At 36.3% G+C, this 24,456-nt stretch overlaps 1 protein-coding gene across 1 annotated transcript in view; it reads right to left on the reverse strand.

Annotated features, from left to right (window-relative positions):
* Nucleotides 1-24,456, reverse strand: part of LOC107220982 (transmembrane protein KIAA1109) — a 35,414-nt gene that overhangs the window by 8,886 nt on the left and 2,072 nt on the right. Inside the window, exons 5-42 of the mRNA XM_046737524.1 lie at nucleotides 22,144-24,422; nucleotides 21,752-22,038; nucleotides 21,304-21,607; nucleotides 18,210-18,539; nucleotides 17,606-17,978; nucleotides 16,976-17,476; nucleotides 16,592-16,850; nucleotides 16,112-16,447; nucleotides 15,907-15,983; nucleotides 15,391-15,724; nucleotides 15,054-15,235; nucleotides 14,676-14,901; nucleotides 14,137-14,525; nucleotides 13,894-14,055; nucleotides 13,707-13,832; nucleotides 11,129-11,267; nucleotides 10,156-10,398; nucleotides 9,472-9,731; nucleotides 9,320-9,349; nucleotides 8,887-9,190; nucleotides 8,368-8,766; nucleotides 7,760-8,272; nucleotides 7,250-7,665; nucleotides 6,733-7,171; nucleotides 6,395-6,642; nucleotides 4,976-5,673; nucleotides 4,736-4,896; nucleotides 4,464-4,672; nucleotides 3,926-4,155; nucleotides 3,612-3,830; nucleotides 3,448-3,519; nucleotides 3,213-3,386; nucleotides 2,833-3,012; nucleotides 2,092-2,293; nucleotides 1,616-1,998; nucleotides 1,131-1,540; nucleotides 649-978; nucleotides 248-559 (exon numbers count right to left, since the gene is read on the reverse strand). Coding sequence (XP_046593480.1) covers nucleotides 248-559; nucleotides 649-978; nucleotides 1,131-1,540; nucleotides 1,616-1,998; nucleotides 2,092-2,293; nucleotides 2,833-3,012; nucleotides 3,213-3,386; nucleotides 3,448-3,519; nucleotides 3,612-3,830; nucleotides 3,926-4,155; nucleotides 4,464-4,672; nucleotides 4,736-4,896; nucleotides 4,976-5,673; nucleotides 6,395-6,642; nucleotides 6,733-7,171; nucleotides 7,250-7,665; nucleotides 7,760-8,272; nucleotides 8,368-8,766; nucleotides 8,887-9,190; nucleotides 9,320-9,349; nucleotides 9,472-9,731; nucleotides 10,156-10,398; nucleotides 11,129-11,267; nucleotides 13,707-13,832; nucleotides 13,894-14,055; nucleotides 14,137-14,525; nucleotides 14,676-14,901; nucleotides 15,054-15,235; nucleotides 15,391-15,724; nucleotides 15,907-15,983; nucleotides 16,112-16,447; nucleotides 16,592-16,850; nucleotides 16,976-17,476; nucleotides 17,606-17,978; nucleotides 18,210-18,539; nucleotides 21,304-21,607; nucleotides 21,752-22,038; nucleotides 22,144-24,422 — 12,736 coding nt within the window. The remainder of the gene's footprint in view (nucleotides 1-247; nucleotides 560-648; nucleotides 979-1,130; nucleotides 1,541-1,615; nucleotides 1,999-2,091; nucleotides 2,294-2,832; nucleotides 3,013-3,212; nucleotides 3,387-3,447; nucleotides 3,520-3,611; nucleotides 3,831-3,925; nucleotides 4,156-4,463; nucleotides 4,673-4,735; nucleotides 4,897-4,975; nucleotides 5,674-6,394; nucleotides 6,643-6,732; nucleotides 7,172-7,249; nucleotides 7,666-7,759; nucleotides 8,273-8,367; nucleotides 8,767-8,886; nucleotides 9,191-9,319; nucleotides 9,350-9,471; nucleotides 9,732-10,155; nucleotides 10,399-11,128; nucleotides 11,268-13,706; nucleotides 13,833-13,893; nucleotides 14,056-14,136; nucleotides 14,526-14,675; nucleotides 14,902-15,053; nucleotides 15,236-15,390; nucleotides 15,725-15,906; nucleotides 15,984-16,111; nucleotides 16,448-16,591; nucleotides 16,851-16,975; nucleotides 17,477-17,605; nucleotides 17,979-18,209; nucleotides 18,540-21,303; nucleotides 21,608-21,751; nucleotides 22,039-22,143; nucleotides 24,423-24,456) is intronic.

Consider the following 24,456-nt stretch of genomic DNA (forward strand, 5'->3'; position numbering starts at 1 on the left):
AATTTCTATTCAATATATTACATTATAGTCTCAAAAAATGTCAAGATTCTACCGCAAACTGTACGATATGATGATGAACTGTGTCTCATGAAAATTACTGTAACTCTAAGTTTGTCAGCTAATTTTTCAAAAAAACAGAGTTTAGAATAATTTTTATTCAAAAAAAAATATTGGCGATGTGCTGAAATTAAATCGCACAGAAAAATAAATAGAACGTTTACTTGATCGTGTCTGATCTACTACTTACTGTAAGTGTCAATTTTACTGAGTTCAATGGTACCACCAACAATTCCACCTTTTGCATCTAAGCTTGATCCTCCTAATCCCACACCAATATACAAATTTTTATGCCCAATGCTACCAATAGAGAGTCTTCCATCGCTTCGAAAATCTTTGGTCATCCACATCACGTTACCCATGACATTTCCCATATTCATATGAACATTTAATCGAGTAAAATTAACTGCAAAAAGAACCAGAGTCTCCCAGGCTGATTCTCGTAATTTAACTTCCGACGGTGTCTGTTTATCTGAATTGAAACTCCAGCCTCTACCAATATCTGAAAATAAAAATAATAATAGACAGATGTTGAAAATAAATACTAAAGTCCATACTGATATTGAACTCGACACATGTAATCTGACTTACCTTTCAATCTGGATTGTTTAGGCATGTCAGCCTCTAAGCTCAGTCTTAATTTATCTCTATTCAAAGTAGGGCTTCTTTCAGGTGCCGAACGTGACAAAGTATCTCCAGCAGGCCTGTCATAGTGCCGTAATAAAGAGCTACCCATGACAGCTTCTTCTTGATTTAGTGGGGGACTGTCGTCACCCTCAGAATATGCAGAGGCTGTACTCAGGTCACCAAGAAAGAGCCGCCTTACAATGCTACGACGATACCACGCTTTAGGGAAGGCAAGAATCTCTGTCAATCGACGCATGTCATATTTAAATGAAGCTGATCCAATGTCAACAATGGCTGTAAAATAAATGGTAGAAAATAAAATAATGGAGCTCTGATCAAGAAGATCAATTAAAATTTCAAATAGCAGTGAAATCAATGATTTCGAGATTTATAACTACTTTTCCAACTCATGTAATACATGATTTTTAGTAGGATTGAAAACATACTTGAAAACCTTATGACTGCCCTACTGGTGTCTGTGCCTTTTTTAATCTGTTCATTCGGAAAATTTAATTTTCGACTCCTGGATAAATGAAACTTCACAAACTCAACATTGATACTCAAAGAATCCTTTCGTTCGCTGTCCGATAATGGCGACCATTGAGCTTCTTTTAGTGCGGATTTTTTCCCACCACCATAAGGATGAAATATATAAACAGAAAAATCTGCAAGACAGCCAGTTACTGACAAACCGCCAATTGCTGAGCCGCTCTCTTTGCCAATTGGCTGAGTGGACGGAGATTTGTACTCTTTAAATTCAGTCAACTCTTCTTCCGCTCGTTTAGAGGAAAACACAATATCCAGAGAAGGTAATTGAAGCATACATTCTACACGAGATACTGGTAAGCATGAAAATCTGGAAAAAAATGTTGCTCAACATATTGTATTCATATTTCTGACAAATAAGTGAAGTGAAAGATATACATTCTACCTAAAAGTGGAGGGTTGCATATGGAAGTAAACGATAACATCAACCGGGAAACTTGCATAAACATAGTTTCCACTTGCAGCTGTTGCAGCCCACGAAGAACTTTCTGTATTTTCCGTAGTGAATACAGTGTTTGTTTGTCCACCTGTATGAAAACTTGTTTTGCTTGGTATAGGTTCCAAAGTTTGCTCCAGAAATTCAAGTATATGCGGGCTAATGATTGTTTCTTCTGGAATACTTTGAAGAGTCATCCATGCAAAAAGGCTGGCTTTTTTAGTACCGGATTTTCGAAGAGTGGTCGCCGATAACGGATTCAACAAGTTGTTATCCGTTGACAATCGAGGGGATATTGATTCTTCAAGAAGTGTTTTGGATTCATAATGAACCTGAAATAATAAGTGATAAAAGCTTAAATATTTTGTTACTTAATCAAACGATTAATTTTTTTTATCACTATAATCATGCTTACGACACCCTACCTTTACATCCAGTCCCGGTATATGGAATATAGTCAGGTCAACTAATGAAACATTGGTGTGTTGTAGATATCTGAGCCTTGATGCACTGGATGCAGATGATTTTTCTTTACTATTAAGATGCCGTCTACTACTGCTAGGGCTGCTTGGCTGAAATTCAAAGGTTCCGCCAGAGCAGGATCTCTCTTTCTTCATTCTGCTTAGCCTGTAATAATTAAGGATTTGTTACCTTATGCTTTGTAGGTAGTTTTTTGACATCAAGGTACAGAGTACTCTACACATATTAACACTTTGCCGTCCGCACGATTCGTAAATATTTATTCGCTTGGCGCCGGCAGCGCTTATTCGGATCACTTGACTTGTCGCCGGCCGTTCTTGACATTATCGGGAGATTATAAATTGTTAAATTTTACTAATCTCTTTGATCACTTGTAACTTATTGTTACTTATTATATTGTAACTTATTGTTACCGAAACAAAACACCAGCAGAAAGCTAAAGACACTATAGTGTTGCCACCGACCCCGAGCGATACTGTGCTCACAACACCACTGTGTTGTCGCCGCCCGTTGGCCAACAGTTGGCGCACGTCACCACTGTGTTGTCGCCGGCCGTTGGCCAACAGTTTGCGCACGTCACCACTGTGGTGTCGCCGGACGGCAAAGTGTTAATCCAATTCGAATTACTGTGCACAAAGACGAAGACATATTGACAATTTTGGCATAGCCATTTCTTCAGTACTCACAACTTTAATTCATCTTCTCTAGCAGAATCTTTGGTATGAAGTACACACTTTCCACTGTTGATAAGCACTTTTACATCAAGTTCAAAATCGATGTTCGGTTCTTGAGGTTTCTGGGATATAATATGTGGTGAGGAAGTTGACGACATTTGTTCTCTCACATATGAATCAAGGAGCGGTGCACTACAAATTGACTAAGATTAAACACAATCTCATAATATATGTCTATTCAGTCGTGTATGTAACAAAGGTGATAACATAAGTACACAGATTTTTTAAATAATATCAACATACAAAAATAAATCAAAATATTTTCAAGGATTGCATAAATAGTCAAGAATATTAGTTTGCTTTTTAGTTTAATCAAACTATATAGCGTATACCTTCCTTCCATGCTATCGTAGCTAGAAGCACAGCTTGTATCTCTGTGTTTCTTTCGTAATTCCACTTGCTCCCCTTCAATATCAATTGAATCTGGCCATTCTAAATTTCCTTCTGGTAAACTCAACTCAGAACCGGCACTTGGTAATGATGACTGTCTATCAAAAGATACAATTCTGTTCATTACACTGTGGTTTTGTTCTTCAGTTGCTGAAATGAAGTGAATAAAAGACATACCTGCACATTGTATGGGTATCACTGAAGGTAACTCTTGGACCACTGAGACCTCTAACCCTCAGCGATGCCGATCTGCGAATGAAATATGATTGTAATTTTCCAACATACACTATAACAAAATAAATGCTGGTGATAAATTAGTATTCAGTGCATTAATGATTTACCGGCTTGGACCACTTCTTGGACTGCTTTCAAAACTTGCAGAGTTAGCAGAGTTCACGTCAGCATTCAAGTCTTCGGGGCTTTCAAGTTGATGCTCAGGTGTTGGTGATGGAACAATAAATGATCGAGAACGATAAGCATTACTTTTGCTACCAAGACCTAACTTTCCTTTTATTCCTGATGCCTTCACAGACTGTCTCCTCAACTTTTGTATCATATCTCTGTGAAAATGTTAATAAGTTGAAGTTGCCTCGTATGAATACTTCGCATCATGAAATGTTTCTGTGAAACTATTTAGAATTTTTTTAGGGTATACCTTCGAAAATCTTTAAATACCATAACTTCTAGTTCCTTGAGTCTTTTCATTTCTTGTTCAATGGTACCGTGGGATGCACCTAGTGACCGTAGATCATTTATTATTTTGGCTTGTTCGTTCATTTCTTTTTCTATCAACTTGGAGCGTTTTTTCGCGTCAAGAGAGGGATCGTATACGAAAGCTGGTAGATTGTCGGTCCAATTCTTTGATTTTTTCATTAGAATGCTTTCCTGTAAATGGGAACAAGTTAAAAAATGAAGTCACCATTATTATCAAAATTGATTTTAAAAAAAAGTGAATAATTGTAACAAAGCATAATGATGAAGTAAGTTAGTTAGGTACAAGTCGTTTTTAGAAATGATATGTGAAATGATTTCAAAAAAGTGGAAACAATAGTAAAATATACTTTGGTACACATTCACATGGCATCAAGTACTAAACAGTTATAAATTGGTTACTCAGAGAAGATTCCACATACCTAGATTGCCACTGTTAGTACATCACAAATCAAAAATAAGGAAACTAAACAAAACCATACTTTTTTTTTAACCTGGCTAGTACTGTTCTCTTGTTCATCAGCATCGTCACTATCATAATCAACAGTTATATGATTATCGTCCTCTTCCGAGCCAGTCAACATTGTCAAAGTATGACCTAATGCAGATAATTGTTGCCCCACGCTGACATCAAGATGAATATCAACACCTTCCATTTGCCATTGAACATTCAGTAGCCACTTCGCATTGTCTATAAAAATAAATTCCATTTAGCAGAATGTTCAATTACAAGTGAATCACATACATTACTCACCAGACTTATCTTGTTTTTGTGCCACAGTTCTACTGCATACTTCGTATGTTCCTTCTGACACTACGCATAAATTCATTATGCTACTATCTGTCATATCAGGTTTCCAATCATCCAAAGAAGTCTCAAAATCTTCAGCAAATCTCAAACATAAACCAACAAACCTGAACACAAAGATTTATATTATAATTTATTATATTATACAGTGTTTGGTAATTAATCTTCATCAATGAAATATCCTACCTTCCTTTGCTGACAAGACTGCCACTACTGCATGCAGAGATACTTGTACTTTCGAGTGTTACGACAACAGCTCCACGCGACTCTCCATCATATAAGCCTCTACTCAAACCCCAATTGTTTGGTGGAAGTGAATTTAAAGGTACACAGATTCCCATATCGTCAACAGTGAGTTGTAAGAACAATGTTCCTAAATGAGGAGCACTTAATTGACTCGTCAATTGCCCAAATGGCACCTTTTCAAAAACTTGCTGAGTGGCTGTTAGCACCTCTTTATTCAAATTTGCACGTTTTTCGTTCCAATATTCATAAGCATTTTTATAATTCAACCATACAAGTATCGCTTTATCAACTGCCATTGGCTGAATGTAGATCAATGGTCGTTTTAGCGTAATTAAGACCACTTCCTTGTCTTCTCCTTGGGCCATTTCTTCTTGAAATGCGTTTCGTAAGCCAACTCTAGTATTGAAAAACGCAAACTGCTGAAATTCTGGTTCTGCCTCTTCAAACATGACATTCTTCAGTAGTTGACCCAGACTCAGATTAATATCAACCTGTGCTTTGCCAAACAATTTCATGTAAGGATTTGGCTGGGTAGCCCCAGAGACGTTCTGTACTCTATTCGATAATTGAAATTCTACAGCCCCAGTTTCTAAACGAACTGCAGAATTAGTAGGTGTTGTAGCTGTAAGTTGAATGCGCTGCAAAAGATACAATCTCTAATTTAACTGGGTGCAGACCAATTGTAATATCTTGGAATTGTGGACAAAATTTGGGTGAGCTACGTATGAGATAATAAAATGAAAGAAATAGTAGATTGTGTATCTAGGGCGGAAAGTGAACGATTGACGCGAGTGCGAGCCTCAGCTGAAACTCGCACGAGCGTACATCGCTTTCCGCTCATAGTGCACACGATACTTTTTGTCCACAACCTGTACCGAAAGTTTGCTTTTGAGTGCACAAAGAATGCGACGCGTGGCGGTGCTAGGTCGTATTCGTTCGCGCGGTACACCACTTCATTTTGCGCCCGTCATTCGTCGAAGCGGGTGCAAAACATATTCTTGCGCCCGCTTACGATACGTTATTTGCGCCCGCCAGCATTTTGCGCCCGCTCATTTGTCACCGGTTGGGAAAATGCCACTTTGCGCACACTTTACATGCACGGAAAGACATACTTTGGGTGCAGGTTGGACAAAAAGTAAATTATGAAGAATTATTTAGCTGCCTTAAGCTTGCCCAAATATTTGTCCATACAATATACATTAAACTTGTTAATGAGGTATGCTTTAAAATCGAGATTATTATTTCAGAAAGTGTATGTTTGGTACAATCATAAGGTATACCTACCAAGTAACATTCAACAAGGAACATTCGAAATATAACGACTTTACCCTGATAACATTTTTTGTAAACGTGTAATACCTTTATACGAATTACCAACGAGAACAAGATTCTCTTCAAACTAGTGCTCGTCGGTTCTTCATCTTCCAGCCAGATAGGAACAGGCTTTTCACCGCCGTAAACTTTTTGAACCACTTCATTGACTTCCTTCATAAAGACTTTTTGAACAAAGACTAAGTGATTCAACAGATCCGTAGTCAAAGAATGCTCGAATATACCAATATCTGCGGTGGCACTGAGATAGCTGCCTTGTCTTAACACAACACCGTCTAAAAAAACAAGAAAATTCACTTAGTCACTAGTAACAAAGCATCTCGTGCTCATTTCTTTTTGACATTATAATTGAAATCAGGACATACCAGCAATTTTACTATCGTTCAAATTGCTACTTCCATCTTGGATATATTCCGCTGATACATGAACTTTGGGTAATTCGATGCTTGCCTCAGAGGGAAGGTTAGCCTCAGTTACCTGTAGCTTTGTTGTAAAACTGAGGCTGTGATGAGGTAAGTCTATTGTAAATTTAGCCTTGCTTCCTGTTATCCCAGAACTGTTGACTTGGTCCATTTTGTACTGAGCTTGTAAAGAAGGCAATAGTGCCGCAGTTATGCTCAAGCTTTGCAGAATTATATTGAATTGCATAACAATGGGCTCCAGTAAACTAGATACTGGACGTGATTTTTCTACATCAACCGGAGGTGCTGGTGGATAATGATGAGGACTACCGGACGCACCATCTGTTTCTTCTGGTTGCTGACCTCGGGACATTCGGGACGAGGTTCTAGTAACTCTGAGTTCCTATTGGTCAAGAGAACTTATTAAGGTTGAGAACGGAGTGAATATAATAAAAAATGAATGTGTGTAATATATGCTTACCTGTAGAGTGGATGAAAGTTGTTTACTACCTCTCGTCATCATACCATGAAGCGCTACAGGGTGTTGAGGTATATCGATATTGACGGCACCAATTGTCAGTAATCCACTATTTTTATCTTTTTGTCGTCTTGTAATACTTGAATACAATGCTTGTGATTTTCCAACAGTGACTTTCACCACAGTTTGTTGATTTGGAGCAACTCCCTCTAACAATACAATCATTGTCCTACCAATTTGGCCAGTTAAACTACATTCTGAGCTAGCTGGTCTAGACTTTTTCCGACGTGTTAAACTTGCATGTAGACTGGTTATTTCTGCTTCCAGTTTCAGACCGCTCAAAGTGGCCAACAATCTGGTCCTATGTATTCTAGCTACGCCAAATATTATCAATCTTGTACGTTCACCTGTGATGAGATCTGGAAATTTTAGGTAAAAACAAGGTCAGACAATTTAAGTATTACTACAGAATCAAAAACAGTATTATTCCTACTACTCAAAGGTCAAACGTACTCAATTCTTTTGGTGGTGGAACAGGTGTAGAGCTAGGGTCTTGACTCAGTCCCTTTTCAACATCAGCATCTTTTGTTTCATTCAAATTATCCATCTTTCTGCCACTCTTCGAATTATCCGACGTATCAGCAGGTATAGAAAACCTGTGTGTGATTGTCTTGGTTTCTGGCCGTGTTGCGTACAAATCCAATAGGTAATAAATGGTCTTCCAACATTTTGGCGTCAAGTTTGAAGTATCTTTACATTTATCTGACAAAACACTGAATTTATCTAAGCCAGATCCACTCGGACTGGCTCCAAAATTAGGGGTGATTACACCTTCACTCAAATTGATATAGCCTTTCACACTTTTGCCAGTGCTCCGCAGTTTTTGTGCAAAACTTTGAGGACGAGACCTCATACTTGCTGATGGAGAAATCACTTTAGGCTGACCAGTAGTATCCAGATTACTTCCAAGTAAATTTTCGTCAGTTTTTTTACCTTGAACTAATAATTGATCTTGTAATTCGAAAGCTGTAAGCATGATAAAAAATCATCATCCGATAAACATATTATTGCATAAAGTTATATCCAGACTGGTATGAGTGATCGTCAGCAAAAATACTAACTTGAAGTAGAGCCATTCTTCGGTGCCCCGTCTATCACGTTTGCATTACCATTCCTCTTTGCTTCGGGTTGTTGCTCTTTCAACTCCATTTGTGTTTCTTTAACATTTTGGTACATGTTACTGATTTGATGCAACAATCTTAACAGCGGCATGTTAACTTGCTGACTAATGTATCTAATGTTCAGACTGAAATTCACTACTTTGCTTGTGTGTTTTTTCAGCTGTCCTCTTGAGATGTATAATACATTTTGTTTCTGAATCATATCGTCGACAGTCATATCAGCCATTTCCTTTATATCAATATCAATGCCAATTTTTTCGCATAAGAATGCAGGAGTCTCTGGAGGTATGTCAAGATAGAATTTTGTACCGGGTATTTTTTTGCCTGAATTTTTATTCCCTACAACAAGGGAATCATTATAGACTTTTACAGTTTCGCTTCCGTATAAAACATCGATCCGTAACATTTTTCTGACATATTCTATATACATAAAGTTTGTTGAAAAAAAATTTAAATCACCTTTCTTTTTATCTGACATTTTTCCGAATTCACTGACAACTATGTCAATGCGCATAGTGTCCATGCTGCCCACTAGCGATAAATTGGATCCAAGTGACTCCAAAGACGAAACATTATTCGTGTTACCAGATCCAATAGCTGAGAGCATTTGTTGGGGCATGACAGACAGAGATGATAAGAGTGGTTCAAAAATCAAATGCGCATCTAAGAGGCGAAGTGAATCTTTCATTGGATAAAGATACGTTCCACTATGGACGTCTGAATCTTCTGTATCCTCTGTTGTCATTGTATTAATTTTAGAGTCCTGAAATCATAAAGTCTAATATGATAATTCAATGATTGCTGTACAAGGTAATAACAGATCAACTGACAATATGCAATTCAACAGCATCTTGAGATATAGTAGGTATATCCTAATATGCTAACATAATACCTTTATAGTTTTTGACTCAGTGCGAAAGACCTGCAGAAATCAGATTTTTACAAGAAATTTATCTTAGTATTAAATTGACAACCTTCCAGTTCTTACAGTGCTCAAAAATTACTGATGTATATTAATGGATAATATCTATGTCTGATACGCACCCAATTTCCTTTAAGATTTCCTTTCTCGTTATCTTTAATAAAATCTTGTTGCTTAGCCATCCAGCTGTACAGGTCTTCTCCAGCACTTACAGGTCTGTTAGCATTATGACCAGAAGGTGAAATAACTTGATCTAAGCTTCCTATACTGTGGTGACTTCCGTGACCAATGCCACCGGAGTAAATACTTGGGTTTGACCCGAGTTGATGAGAATGGGTAACTTGAATTTGTGGTGACTTTTCTTCACGTAATGCACCGTAACCTGGTAAAACAATCGCTGCCATTCAATAGAAGAAAAAGTTAAAAATATACACTTATAAAGTATATTTGCGCATTTTTAAGCAAGCTATGTATATGCATATTTGATCATTTTCATAAGCCAATACATAATCTTGAAATGATCTTAGATTTATAACGAAACATAACACAATAGTAAAATATAATACAGAATGGACAGAGTAACAAGGACTAATATTTTGAACACGGAATTAACTCATCAATTACTACCGTATGATACAAAGGGGTGTTTTGTTATTGTATTTACATTGTAGTGTTAAGGATCATGTAAGCAATAAAAGTAATCCCCTACAATTATCATTTCGTCAATAAAATTAATAATCCACCTAAGGTATCAGAAGAAACTAAACATTCCTGATATCATGCAAGGATCTACCGCGATGACTTACTAATATTGTTAGTCTCACGCGGCGGATGGAACAGCCCGCCACTTGCAAGTAATGGAAAAACAATACTTGCTCGTGTGCTCGCGGGTACTTGTGTAGGTTGCAATGATCTCCCTCTCCTAGGTGGAGCTAATGGCGGAGAGGGAGAAGTGAGTGAATCCGGACCAGGAACTGGTGTTGGCAAAGGAGTGGTATCTCGTCCCCGAGGAGAGCTTACAGGAACCGTCAAACCATCGCCACACATACCTGGTTATACCACAGCAAACCACACACTATTATTGAGAAACATTATAGGCAAACTACGAGAGCCCATAATTCCATAGAAAAAATTTTGGTCGTACGTCTCACTAGTTTTCTATTTATTCAGCGCCACTAAAGTTCCGATTTTTTTATATGTTGTGAAATAAGCAATGTACTCTACGCATTTCATAGTTATTGCAATAATTATTCACATGATAATAATATTCTGGACACCACAAGATCAACCTATATGAATCAACAAACACATTTTCTAAAATCAATGGTATAAGACATTGCACAAGCACACAGAATAGAAAGATCTTTTTTTTTTACAATATCAAAAGCTGTACATATAATTAGTGGAAGTAAAGGCGAAATCTGCTTCTCATTTTTCTGTATTTAAAGTAACCGCTTGATATGTGTTCCACTATGTCAATCTTCAAGTGTATAAATTAAAAATATTTTATAGGCCAACGATAAAACTCAAAAACACTCTGCAATGAATGGATCGTATAAACATTCACACCCAAAGCAAATGATACATGGCATTCAAAAGCCCGTCTATAAGCATAAGAATTGAAGCAAGAAATATTTGTATCTCTTATCTAAATAAATATTGTACGCTGTTGGAAGTGTAATGCGAAAATAAAAATATGAAATCTGATAAAAAGCTGATCAAGTGCGACAAATCAGTCCATGATATTATCGTCTAGTGTTCATTCAGAGATCGAAATACCTGGGCTTTTATCTTGGCCGCTCTTGATTTGTACATGTTTGTGTATGTGGTCGGCATGGATCAGCATTGCACACTCATCTGTCACTTCCTGATCGTCAACGTCTCCTGCACTACCTTCCCCATCCGTCAGCAAATTTTCCTGCGTATCAGCAAGCCTATTTTTTTTCTATGCTCTAAATTGCCTAAGTGATAATGTTTTCGTGATACCAATGATGCAGACCCTTTTATTTATGGTAACTATGTTTCTACTGTGAAAGCTTCGTTATACCATTTCCTATCATACAGCTTTGAAAAAGAATAATGAATAAGTTGATATCACTCTAACACTCTTGTGCATTGTTGCATAACTATGGTTGGGTTTTGATTACATTATTCTACCGTTTTCCTTTTCTTGTGGCAATGTTAGACTTTCTGAGAACTTTATACTTGGGTGAGGCAAAACTTAACTAAGCAGATGTTTATGGTTGTTCTAAAAGGCATTTGTTCAGCACACGAAACAATGACCGGTTATAATAAATTGTTAGTCAAATAGTGCAGCAGAAATTTTGTATATATACATACAATTATTATACAATATGTATAATGTGTACAGTATATTGAAAGTTCTTTTATATTCCACTATGGTTTTGTTCTGTGTTAACAGGCATAGGCGAAGTGAAGGATTTCTTTAGTGTATTCGTTATTTAAAAAATAACCGGTTTTGTACTGGTTCAGTATATGTGGGAAATTTAGCATATTAGTTTTGTTGAACAGAAAATATACACAATAAACATGAATATATGTAAATTATAAGCAATTAATATTAAAAGAAGCAATCTGAATTTTATTTTACCTTCTGTTTTTCAGGCAAATAAGCTACCAAATTAGAGAAAAATTTTATGTTCAGGGTGTGTTAGTCACACAAGTGGTGCACTTCACATAATAACTTCTGGTTTGAAGTCTCTCAAATATATGCACAGTGCCATATTATTCTATATTTGAATTTGAGGCAACTTGTTAATCTATAAAATGTATATATTTCGTGAATTAGATTTTATGTGAGAAGATTTTGGCAGCTAATGGATTTTCTCTGAGCCTTTTGATATCGATTTACCCCGATGTTAATTATAAGAGATTGGACCATGGTGAATGCATTTTCAATTATACAAATAGAAGTTATGCTTAGATACAATATCTATGATACACAGGGTGTTGTACATGGTAATGTATTACAGGGTGGCGACAATTTTGCTCAAATAAAATTCCCCGACTTTTCCCGTAAAAAAATTGAGAATTCCCTGATCTTTTTCCACGAAACTTAGGTAATGTTGGGTGGTTTTTATGACCAAACGCTCCAGAAATTGTGCACCTTCAATGTATAAATTTGTATTAAAAAACACATAGCATTGCTTCGTTTCATACAAATAATTAGAAATTGAAAAATACCATCTCCGAAAGTCAGCTTGGCTGAATTTACGAAGCTTAGTTGAAGTTTGAAAGCAATTTATAAAAAAAGTACGTTTTTTCTTTGCTTCATCGCAATTCCCTGACTTTCCCAATAGACGAAATAATAAAATAATTCCATAACTAATCCCGTTTTTCCCAGTCTGTCGCCATCCTGTATTACGTTGGCTATGCTTCATGTCGTTGAAGGGTAGAGAGGAGTAATCATAGAAATGAAAATTAACAAGAAATTGATTAACATGATATGTAAATGTATTACACATGTACTATTAGATTAAAGATTATTACACATGTACTATTAGATTAAATATTCTGATGATATTTGCATTTTATATGAAAGGAATTCAACTAAATTGATCAAAAAAGTCTAAGCACAAAGTTTACACCCATTTACATCGGAATGCAATACCTTAACCCATTTAATCAATTTTCTCTATTCAACAACATGAAAACAGCTACTGTAACCATCTCTGACATAACTCCCTATGTATAATAACAAGCAGACAGAAGACATCCCCTGTGGCACATCAATTTTAATAAAAATTAAGATAATGAATTTGGTAAATGAATTCTTACTCCTTTCTCTATCGTTTACAATCTCCTCCAGCTCCGCCTTGTTTACATACTGAACGAAGTATTCCTATGGGATTACGCATTTTGTTAAATTTTCACTGCCAATTATACTGAATACTTCGATTGCATTAAAACCTCAATTTAAAAACAATTAGTCAATACAGATAGAAACGATGGAGGCTATGAATAATCGTCGCCAATCAATATTCTTGGACGAACCCCTAAAAACATGGAATTTTGTGCAGGGACTTTTGGTGCGTGTACTTTCCAAGTAAAAAGAAAAATCGTTTCAAATCAATATAGATTGAGGAAGCCTAATTATACATAGTTCTCATCACCCTCCATTGTTTTGCCCTTTATTTTGCATAACACAGAACTATTGTTACTTTCTTATAAATAACTACTATCGATACTGAAAAATAAAAAGACCACAAGAAAACACCCACTGATATCTCGTCGTAATGAAATTCATGGACAAATTTTCAACAGAAGATAAGTCGGTTATTCGATTTCATGAAATAATGTGATAAGTAGACCAAACATATATAATAAAGCATACTACCTCATCAGGATCGGGTACAGCAAATGTGACGTTCAGAGGCTTGACATGCTTCATTTTGTAGTTATGCTCCAAAAGTAAAGGAGTGTAAAGTACATTTTTCCACTGTCTGCTCAACACTATAACACCCTGAAACCGGTTAGATTTATTAGACAAACCATTTAATAACCATTTCAGTTGCAACCATTACCTGACGAAGGGTAGACAGTGGAGGTAGATCTGCTGTTCTTAAGTTTGCCTCAATTGTAGAAAGATCGGACAGTAGAACGTAATTTTGTAATATACTGCCTAATTGACAAGATGGATCTTCTTGTAAAGTTTTGGCTAGTGGTGTTAATCTTCCATATCGACTCTGTGAAGTGTTTGAAATACTCGATTTGCTTGATATGTTCTACGTTCAATGGAATATACTGACATATAGTTTTTGACTAACTTTTGTTGGCATGTGGATACCCTGTACATCCAATGCTTCAGCCATGAGACAGGCCACGATGGCAGTAGACCTTCGATACATGCTTTTAACCATGTGTACAACTCTAATGGCAAATCTGTTGCTGGGATTCATCCAGGCATTTATAGCTGGGGATGCTGTGCTCAATAGATTCCAATCCAATCTAGTGTAATCGATTTTCCTAGTTATCGGAGTTCTTGGTGGAGCAGCAAAATTGAACCACACCGTTTTTAGTTCTATAATGCACGAGCTTGTATTGCCATTAGTCTCTTTGGTGACAAGGCTAGTGCATGTAGCACTGGTATTTATTTGCGTTGCATTAGAAGTATTTGTCGCACCCACATCTGGTTCTGCTGTTGCCGATGTTGAAGCTGAAATCATTTTGACGATCAAACAATCTGCTATACTTAATTATAATGAGCAGGATACATATCAATTCAACAAAAATAAAGTAAATGAAAACTATTTAATATAAAAAAGTGGGATTAACAAACAGTATATATATACAACAATAGCCATACCAATGGTATTTTCTAGTTCATCACGGCTTTTGATGCTATCTGTACAAAAAATTTCCGTTTCTGATTTCTCATCCTCGTGCCCATTGTCACCTTTCTCAAATTGTGATCTCTTAACACATTTCAATGAAATCCCTTCCAACCCGCATTCAAACATTATAAATCCTAATTTATCCTCTCCACTGCCCACTGTGAATTCTTCAGTTGCCTGGGATGGACCGGTTTGTTTCTAAGATACGATTAGGAGTGATATTGAATTTTTATAATTATAACATGATTTTATAAATAATACTTGTACATAGAATAACACAAGAATAAACAAGAAAATATTAAAAAGATGGCGCTAGCCACAATGATTGTTCAGTGAAAGGAAATACTTACGCAATATTTATCTTTTTCATCAACAGGTTGATGCAGGTAATAGTCAACACATTTTAAGGGCGAAGTTATCCGTGTACATGTAAACAACACTTTGGAGTAATGTACAGGTATAGCTGTTATTACTGCATCTTTCAATATTGACGATTCATTTCGGAGTCGACGTAATTGTGTATGAACCTTTCCTATGTAATCCAATCAAATAAAAAGGTGATTAGACGTGCAAGTTATATTATAGGTGTATCGTTATATGTTGTTATCCAACGATTTTATCAAGTTTCGTAATTTAATTATTTAAGAATATTACGTGCCCGAAATGCTGGGCACTAATGCTTCTTACCAATATTTAAAGTGACTATAGTTTCTTCTTGTTGTTTTTCTGATGTTTCAATATAAACTGGTTCTCCACCAATAATGTCAGTGACGGCAGCAGTTTGATGTGCAGGTAAAAAGGCTTTACTAATTTTATTCACCTTCTTCTGATTAGGTTGTACTGCTGGCTTATAAAATGTTTGTACTACTTCTCTTGCTTGTTTGCCAATATAAAACCTTGTCGTAACATTGTCAAAGCAAATGGCAAACAATGAAACGCAAGTCAAGTCTCGAATATTATCCAATGCAGAGAATGAAATAATCTCTTCGACAACTGATGCTTGTAACAATGTTATATTCATCTGTTCAATAAAACAGTATGGTTGTTCAGTAAATAGGTATAACATTGTATGATCAAACTTAAATTCATTTCCTATTATTGCCATAATAAGATTTTAGTTACTTTCTGAATTAATCGTGATGAAAACTAGCTTGTTCATTATATTTCTTAAATTACAAAGTAAGTCACTATAAATAAGATCACCTTTGGTAAAATTATAGTACCCTGTACTTGGGTAGTAATACTTTCTTCGTAAACACTGGTTTGTAGTGCAACTTGGACTGTAAAAAAATGAATTAACAATTTTATTAACAAATGTTTAGGTAATAAATTTTATTTCGTATAGTCAATGAAAAAAATTAACAACACAAGCAAAATGGTATTGAAAATGCCAAAATTTGATACTTACCATTTCCGTTTTTTATATTCCTTTCAGCAGTTGATCGTTTGGAACTAGTTTGCACTTGGCTCCAGTAGGATAAACTCTGATCCTGTTTCAAAATATTGGCGTCTTCAACTCTCCCAAGACATTCATTGTGAAGGTGATTTAAGATTGTTAATGGATGCAAAGTAGCCAATGTTGGTATTATGGCATCAATAAAGCGCTGTAACGATTCCAATACCATTGGACTCAACATAATATCAATATCACCTTTAAGTTTCAGAATAACAGTTGTACGAGAACCGGTTTCGTGCTGAACAGTCAATAATTCTTCTTCATCATGTGCGGTATCATTGTTATCACCTGAAAAGTAATATCATTGAATTACAAAACATTTTGCAATCAGAGCGTCATACGAGCCTAAAATTAAAGAAATATCGAAGCTTATTCATATTTGTGCGTATAAAATTGACAAAAGCATCGTCCAATTATAATTTATAAGTTTACCTTCAGACTGAATCAATGCCGAACTATCCCAAATATAAGGATGCGTTGGCGTCTTGGTAGAGGAACTTGCTCTGGGTGATCCGTCAATTCTAGTAATCATCTTCAATGATGTGAAACCTTCAGTGACTGCATCGAATTTTGGCACATAACGTCCACCAATGTATACCAATCTGCCATCTTCAGTCCGTTGAAATAAGGGCGTGGTGAAAGCATCACCACTACAAGGTAATGATGATTGGACCCAGTTTGAACACCGAACCTAATATGGTATAAGCAAAAAAATAAGAGCACTAATTAATTTTCTTTTTTTAACCAACTCTATTATAGCTTTACTGGATGCCACTATAAACATATAAAACGCGAAGAGAAATTGCAGAGGCTTACCTGAGTCAGATGACTAACATAGCTTGACATCAACAGTGGAGAATCAACAATGGGTTTATTAACTTGCATGTGTAGATTCACCAATGTCATGTCCTCTTGTGATGACATAGCTGATATAAAACTTGTTGAGGATACAGAATGACTGTCAGATGTATCAATTAAGATGCCAGCTTCGTTAGTATCGACTACACTTCTGAAACTAGCATTTCTGTTCACCTTCGAACTTTTCTTAGAGTGCAAGTTTTGTGTCTTAGTTCTCTCTAAGGTATGCGCTTTTCCTACTACGGTGCGATTTGCGTTTGTAGAACTTTCAACTATCGACAAATCTGAGGAAAACTTCTTTTTCATGGTTTCACTATGATTCAAGACAGTACCAGAACCAACAATAGACTGTCGAAGGCTGGAGGTTCGGCTTCCACCTAAGCCATGACTGATGTCTTCATCCGCAGAGTAAAATGCTTCAGAATGGTTTTCAGATGACATAGATATTGTTCTCTGTACCTGAGTGTGTGAAACATTGAAAAATTACTTCTCAATACTTTTAAGTTTACTAGGACCGCACACTTTATCATTTTCGGTTAGCCCAGAATGATGGATTAAATTTATTATCTAAATTTGTAAACATCGCACCTCTTGTCTTAAACGTTCTTCAGAATCCGATCTTGCACATAGTGAATGGTGAGACTCCGAAACATTGACACCATCTTTTTTGCTCGCTAATTTTTGTGTAGTTGGTGGAGTCTGTTCCGTTGGAACAGTTGGTAGGGATTGTGGGCTACTGCTTTGCTGCAAACACTCTCTGGCTGGTGTGTGAAAGTAATCAACAGCTAGTTTTGAATCTGAGGCACTACTTTTTGGTGCAGTTTCAATTTCAGGAACATTTAGTATTGATTTACTTCGTTCTGTATTTAATTTAGAGTCCGAATCAAGCTTTTGCGGCAGTTGTACTGTGGGACTGGCATCAACTAGGCGAGCGTATGGAACATCATTCATGTTTGTTCCCCTATGTTGGATAAAACATAATTTGCTTCCATGATTCAAAAATTTAATTTTGATATGTAAATTAAAAATTTTTTTAAATATGCTACAACAAATATATTTAACACAACATTTACGATATGGTACAGTCCTACAAACTCTAGAAAAATTTGACATTGAGCAAATAATAAAGAAACACAATTTTTACTGATAAATTCTGAGCACATAATGAAAATTATCATTAACATGTGATTACCGCATAGATGTGTAAGAAAATCTTCGCCCTAGGGGTTTCCTTTCTGCCACGCCGACCAACGGGCTGACCGAAGCTGTACTTAGTTTAGTACTACTGTTTCCTTCCTTACTCGAGTTTTTACTATGATCGATTGTTGATCTTGACCTCTCGAACCCTGCTTTAGGACTTTTAGCTTCGTCAGGAACAACTGTTACTTTAAGACTTGCATTTGGATAATGAACGTCTTGCAATGATACATCTTGCAGGCTGTAGGGGGGTGTGTGAAACACTAGTTGGCCTTCGTGCAAAATAGATTGTCCAAAGCCCTTTTCTTTCCCAGTTTCATAAATTCTATAATATAATTCCATAGAATTACATACAGAAACACACGATGTTTAACAAAAGAGAATTGCAGTATAACATCTATTAATATCTATATCTATGCTTTTACCATGAAATCTGTCAATGTCAAAAATGTCATGTACATTATTTGACCAGTTCCAACAAATTAGATTTAGAAATTTGTACTCATTTTATGTGTTGATTTGATATTTTAAATCACAATTAGTCATGGCTGAAGAAATGGAAATTGAAGAAAATCTTGATCGTGATTTCCTCCTGTTTATGTCTCTGACAAAAACCTATTTCCCTCAAATTGTCGATCAAAGAGATATAACGCTGTGTACTCAATGGCTTTCAAAGTTGTGTGGTGAAAAGGTACAGGGTATATCTCAAAAACGGAATAGAAATTTGTATCTCTTACATTTGCTAATGAATATGCAAGAAGGAAAAATGGCTGGGCCATTCTTAAAAGCACCTGCCGATGGGCCTCTACCTACAGCAACAGGAGTGTTTGGTCCTCCACCGGCGGAGGCATCTATTATAGATGGTGGAGAAAATGTAGTAGGTATGAAAATTGAAAAGAATAGTGTAACAATGTCTTCAAGAAAAAACTTGAGTCAAAGTATCAAATATTACAGAATAGTGAGCAAGGATCAATACAATCGACTTTTTTCCCCGTAGGTAAAATAATTGAGGATTTTCAAGAGCGTTCAGCTGATGGTAGAACATATGTAGCAACACGATGTCTACCTGATAATCGAGGAACGTATGCATTTGTTGCTTTAAATATCGATAAGAAATCAGATCCAGCAGAAGATATGACAATCATACCATGTGCAACGAATAAATCCAAATTACACCATATTAAGGCTTTACATAAACTTTCAACCTTTAGCCTCGGTGATCATCCGACAGAGTCACAAATGGAAGATTTTTACATTCGGAATATTGAAGCGAAGGTTTCTGGTAAGATCTATGTAAAAATTGAAACTATTTTCATTGCGACTCTCGATTAAATAAAACTTTAAATAATAAAGATAATAACGCATGAGTGCAGAAACAGAATCACGCCTGAAAACAGTATACTTAATACCACTTCTTACAGGCGATATCGTACAACTTTATGATCAATTGAAGACTGATATGGGCAAACCATGCGGACGTAATAAGGAAGAAGTGGACTACTTTGATGTGCTTTTGAAACAAATTGACGATGAAATCAGAGGTCCGCCATCTGGAGAAAATGATTTAGTTAATTTTCTTGTCAGCAGACTGAGCCAAGATTTAAAAAAAGTTCCGAAGATGAGTCACCTTTTCAAATTGAAACCAGAACAACAACATTTGAAGATATTAGAAATCCTGAGACAAAAGCTGGTTGTCAGGTGAGAATTACCAGCAATTAATAGTACCGAGTAGTTTCAGATCCGTGTGCAGCGTAGAAAAGTCATGAGAAAATTCACCCAAAAATTTTGATTCGATATTCTCACTCGCTTTGCTGAATAAAAAAGTAAACAGACATACATCATAGTTCATATGGCTTTATGTCAAATTTGAAAATGGTGTTTAAATTAACCAAACTGAAACTTCACTGGCAAAAAAGTAATAATCAACATGTAATAAAAGTTTATAATTGCAACGATTACAAATTGATATCCAAGACCTCAAAATATGGTTGATCAAAAAAATGTACAATGTCCGTTCTTTAATATTTGTGGATGCTGTAAAATCTGTAAAGACAACAAGAGGAAAAACGTCGACATCTTTTGGCTGAAATGGAAGAATGTATGATGGCATCTGCTGTACCATCCGAGTCCTGTATGGGAACTTCAGGGGAAACAACAGAGTCTATGTGGAAATTAGCTGTAACACGACCACCTCCTGAAACTGATATGACCAGACTATCAGGTACATACCCTGAACAGGCCATAGCAGCTTTTCTGGATATTCTAGCAGAAGACAGGCAAGCTATTCTGATGAGAGGTAAACGAAGGGAACAAAACTTAATCGAAAGTATAAGATCAGAAGTCTATAAAGAAGTACAATTTGGAAAGGCAGAGTACAACAAAGCTCGAGCAGTTTACAGGTACATCATAGATATTCGATAATCATGTTAGTTAAAAATATTTGGCGATATGAACATAAAGATGTGCATCCCAGATGCACTGGAACTAACGTATTGTACGATACCATTATCAATACAGGGAGTGGAACGAAATCCTCTCAAACGTTGAAGAGATAATGTACCTGACTACCAATGAAGTAATAGAAGATGTGCCAAAACAGAATGAACAACTTTTGGCCGACATGATAACAAATATAAAACAGACTGAGAATTTAGTTGTTGAAGAAGCCCAGCGAGGGGAAATGCTCACTGAAAAAATAGCTGATGCAAATGAATGGAAATTCTCAATCTGCGATGATGATGGAAAAAATGCCTCATGGGACATGAAGACTTTGATCGATAACATGAGGGACGAAGTAGAATCTTATAAACTATTGATTCAAAATCAAAGACAGAGAATTCAACAACTCCGTGATCAATTGGACTATCAATGAATTACAATTATCGATATTGAAAATGGCATTTTAACAACTTTTTGTGGTACTATGAAGAAAAGAAATGCAGATTTATATAGGGAAGTAAATTTTCTGTTCTCGCACTTACTACCTCGGCTACCCCTTTATAAGAAGTTCACGTGTGTCATTATTTTTATCGTTCGCACATAGTAAAATGGGTTTGTATATTCTCAATTGAAAGATCTGATTAGCTCACCTATATGCAGCGACATTGATACCATCCTGCAAATCGTGGTAACTCGGTTTAAAAAATCTTGTGCCATTTTTATTATTGCCAAAAAATGCGCAGCCACCGATGCACCCACATTTTGCTGCTTTTACACCACTTTCTACAGGCCATAAAAACCACAATCGTTTCGTTCTTTCATCGTGTATTTTTAAATATTTATTCTGCACCAAATGTAAATTGTGTTCTGGTGTCGGCAATGAAATAGCTGCTTCTATTATAACTGGACCTAAAGATACTGAGCCTGCCTCAAGCCAAATATCGGATCCATCACCTATTATTACAAGAGAAAATCATTATTTAGGTTCACAAAGCATTGAATGAGAAAATTAATGGTGGTCCATTTTTCATAATATTCTTTAGTAACCATTGCACTGAATTTTTGTTTATCAAGGTTTTGAAGAATAATTTTTTTCACCTGACATACGACTGCTTGTGTTATTATGTGATCGACCGCTTCCAGTTGTGTTTGTGTTAGTGGCATTTGCAAAATGTTCAGCTGCTGACACAAACTGGCGAACTAGTATCGCAGGTAAGACTCCAGTAACACCTGACTTCACTTGCTGGCCATGAAGATTACAAGTTGATACACGAATGGGTGACATCCAAATCTGAATGGCTGTTCCAGCTTCTTGCAGATATAAGTCAATGGCATCTAACGATACTCTTGTCATTCTATACTTTATGTCTTCTGAAGTAGGACACCTGTAGTATTCAATAGTCAATGGTTATCCAAATTAAAAATAATGTGAAAAAATAAATATTTTTGATGCAACAAATCTGTACGCAAATATTAAACATCCTGATTACCTGTAATGGTTATCTGGGTCACTGTCGGCACATTGAAGTGGAGGTAGACCGTGATGACAGAAATGTGGTGTTCCAGGAGGTTTCAAATTATTCTCTGTATTTTTCACCATTAACAAAAACGTTTCCAACGTAGTGAAAAGATGATGTAATTGCGGAGAACTTATTTTACCACTCAATTTTCCTAATTGAACTTCTATCAACCAAGCATATTCTAACGTTTCTTGGTCTAAGCTTCTTCCTTCGTCACTAAACATTGCGTGTCCTCTAACTTGCAATGCACTCAGCATAAGGTGTCCTTGATTCAAATGTTTATCCTTTCCAGATCTTATTACGTTATCCGTCAATAACATAATCGCTGGAGAGAGCAATAACTGCAATTCTGTTTCCTTGTAGGTTTTTTTCATTTCAAACCCAAAGCGCTCCAACAGAATAACCGGACACGGAGGATCATTTTCATTACAGTTCTTCACAAGATGAGCTTGAATATCATGCATTGTGATCCCCACAGTGACTTCCATAGGCCTATAATCTCTGGGATCAAAGGGTTTTGATTTTGACTCTTCATCTTCTGCTGACGTCTCGATACTATTATTATGAGCATCTCTTTCTTTGGTGCGCTCATTACTCATAGTTGTAGACGAGCTACGACTTTGTTGCATATCAGTAAAAGATTGATAGTCCCCAAATATGTTTTCTTTTAAATGTACAAAATTCTTGATAAGTGAACCATATGTAATTAAAACTGATGGCCCTATTTCCAATTCTAGACTAACTTTGTCTGGCGAAAGGGATTGTGGATCAAATCTTTGGGAGCCATCCTGTGTCCAATGAAGTCCTGGAGATTTTCTACATCTAGGAATTCGCATTGGCGATAATAAAATTTCTTCTTTTTCTGGAGTAGTTATATTTGCCTGAGGAGTTGGGCCCAAGGGCGGGCAGGGATGATACGTATAATTGATGCTTAATGCAACGATAGGCACAGACCAGCAATCTACCCAACCGAATTCCTTCTGACATGCGTTTCTCCACTTCTTATTTCTATCCAAGTCTGCTAATTGACGAACCGATCCATCTCTTGCCACAATCTTTGCATTTTTATGTAGGGCTAATAGAATGTTCCGATTTGTATTTACTTCAGGTAGATAAAAAGATAAGTCTACACTTTCACCTTGTATCCAAAATCGCAGCGGTATTGTTACTGGGAGAAAATCCACGAATGGTAGATCAAACGAAAGATCAAACAAGTCTCCACAAAATGCAATGTGCGCATTTTCTTGATTCTGAGAAGAACAGTCGATCCAATTGTACTCGTTACTTATAGTTAATAATTCAAATTCTTTCAATAGTAAACTAAACTTCCATGTATATGGTACAAAATGTAAAAGATCTGGCCTCGCTTTACTGGCCCAATCATTAATCATGTCTTGAAAGAATTCTTTGTGTGAATAAACTAAATTAGCAGTTGCTTTGCAGCCAGTAAGATTTAGTACCCATTCCTGATGATCGTTCCATCTTATTGGATAATGACACTTTATTCCAAACTCCAAAGTTTCACTTTCAACTAAGCTTCTATATTGTAAACTGGTCGTCGCCTCGAGATGCAGTAACTGTCCTGTTATTTTTGTAGTATAACCATCTTGCAACACTATCCAAGGCATGGTAACTTCCAAATATGATCCAGGGCCGACGTTTATGTGAATTGCATTGGTTTCCTTGTTCTTGCTGAACAATATATCGACTGTAGCTTCGTTCAGGGTTGACAAACGAATATCAAACGACTGAACTTGTCTTTTCTCGCCAGGAACAGGTGCTTTCGTAATTTTTAATGGCTGATAATCATTAGGGAAAAAAAATCTAAATAAGTGTTCTCTTTGTCTATCAGCCCATGGGCCGTAACTGAAGTCTGTACCCTTGCCACACTTTATATCAATTCCCCAAATGGGAGGCATCGCTTCAACCATGTCCCCATTTGCTAACCTAATCATTTCTGGATGCTCTGGAACTACACCTGGCTCATCCATGTAATAATAAAGTTCCATATTATTCGAACTCAGTACAACAAATCCTTCACCCATATATCTCGGCGGCTCATCCACCATTCCAGTATATTTAGGACTAGGAGCCAAAATGACTTTGAAATTTTCAGCCTTGCATTTGGTGAAATGCATGAAATGATCATATCGAGATGCAGCCGGCTTTGTAGAATATACGAAATGTGCTTCTTCAACTGTTATGGATAGAGTTGTAGGAACTAAGCGATTGCCAAACACTACTCTTCCCTGAAAAATTGTTAATTGATGAAATAAGAGTTCG

Source organism: Neodiprion lecontei, chromosome 4 (genome assembly GCF_021901455.1).
Source record: "Neodiprion lecontei isolate iyNeoLeco1 chromosome 4, iyNeoLeco1.1, whole genome shotgun sequence".
Lineage (NCBI taxonomy): Eukaryota > Metazoa > Arthropoda > Insecta > Hymenoptera > Diprionidae > Neodiprion > Neodiprion lecontei.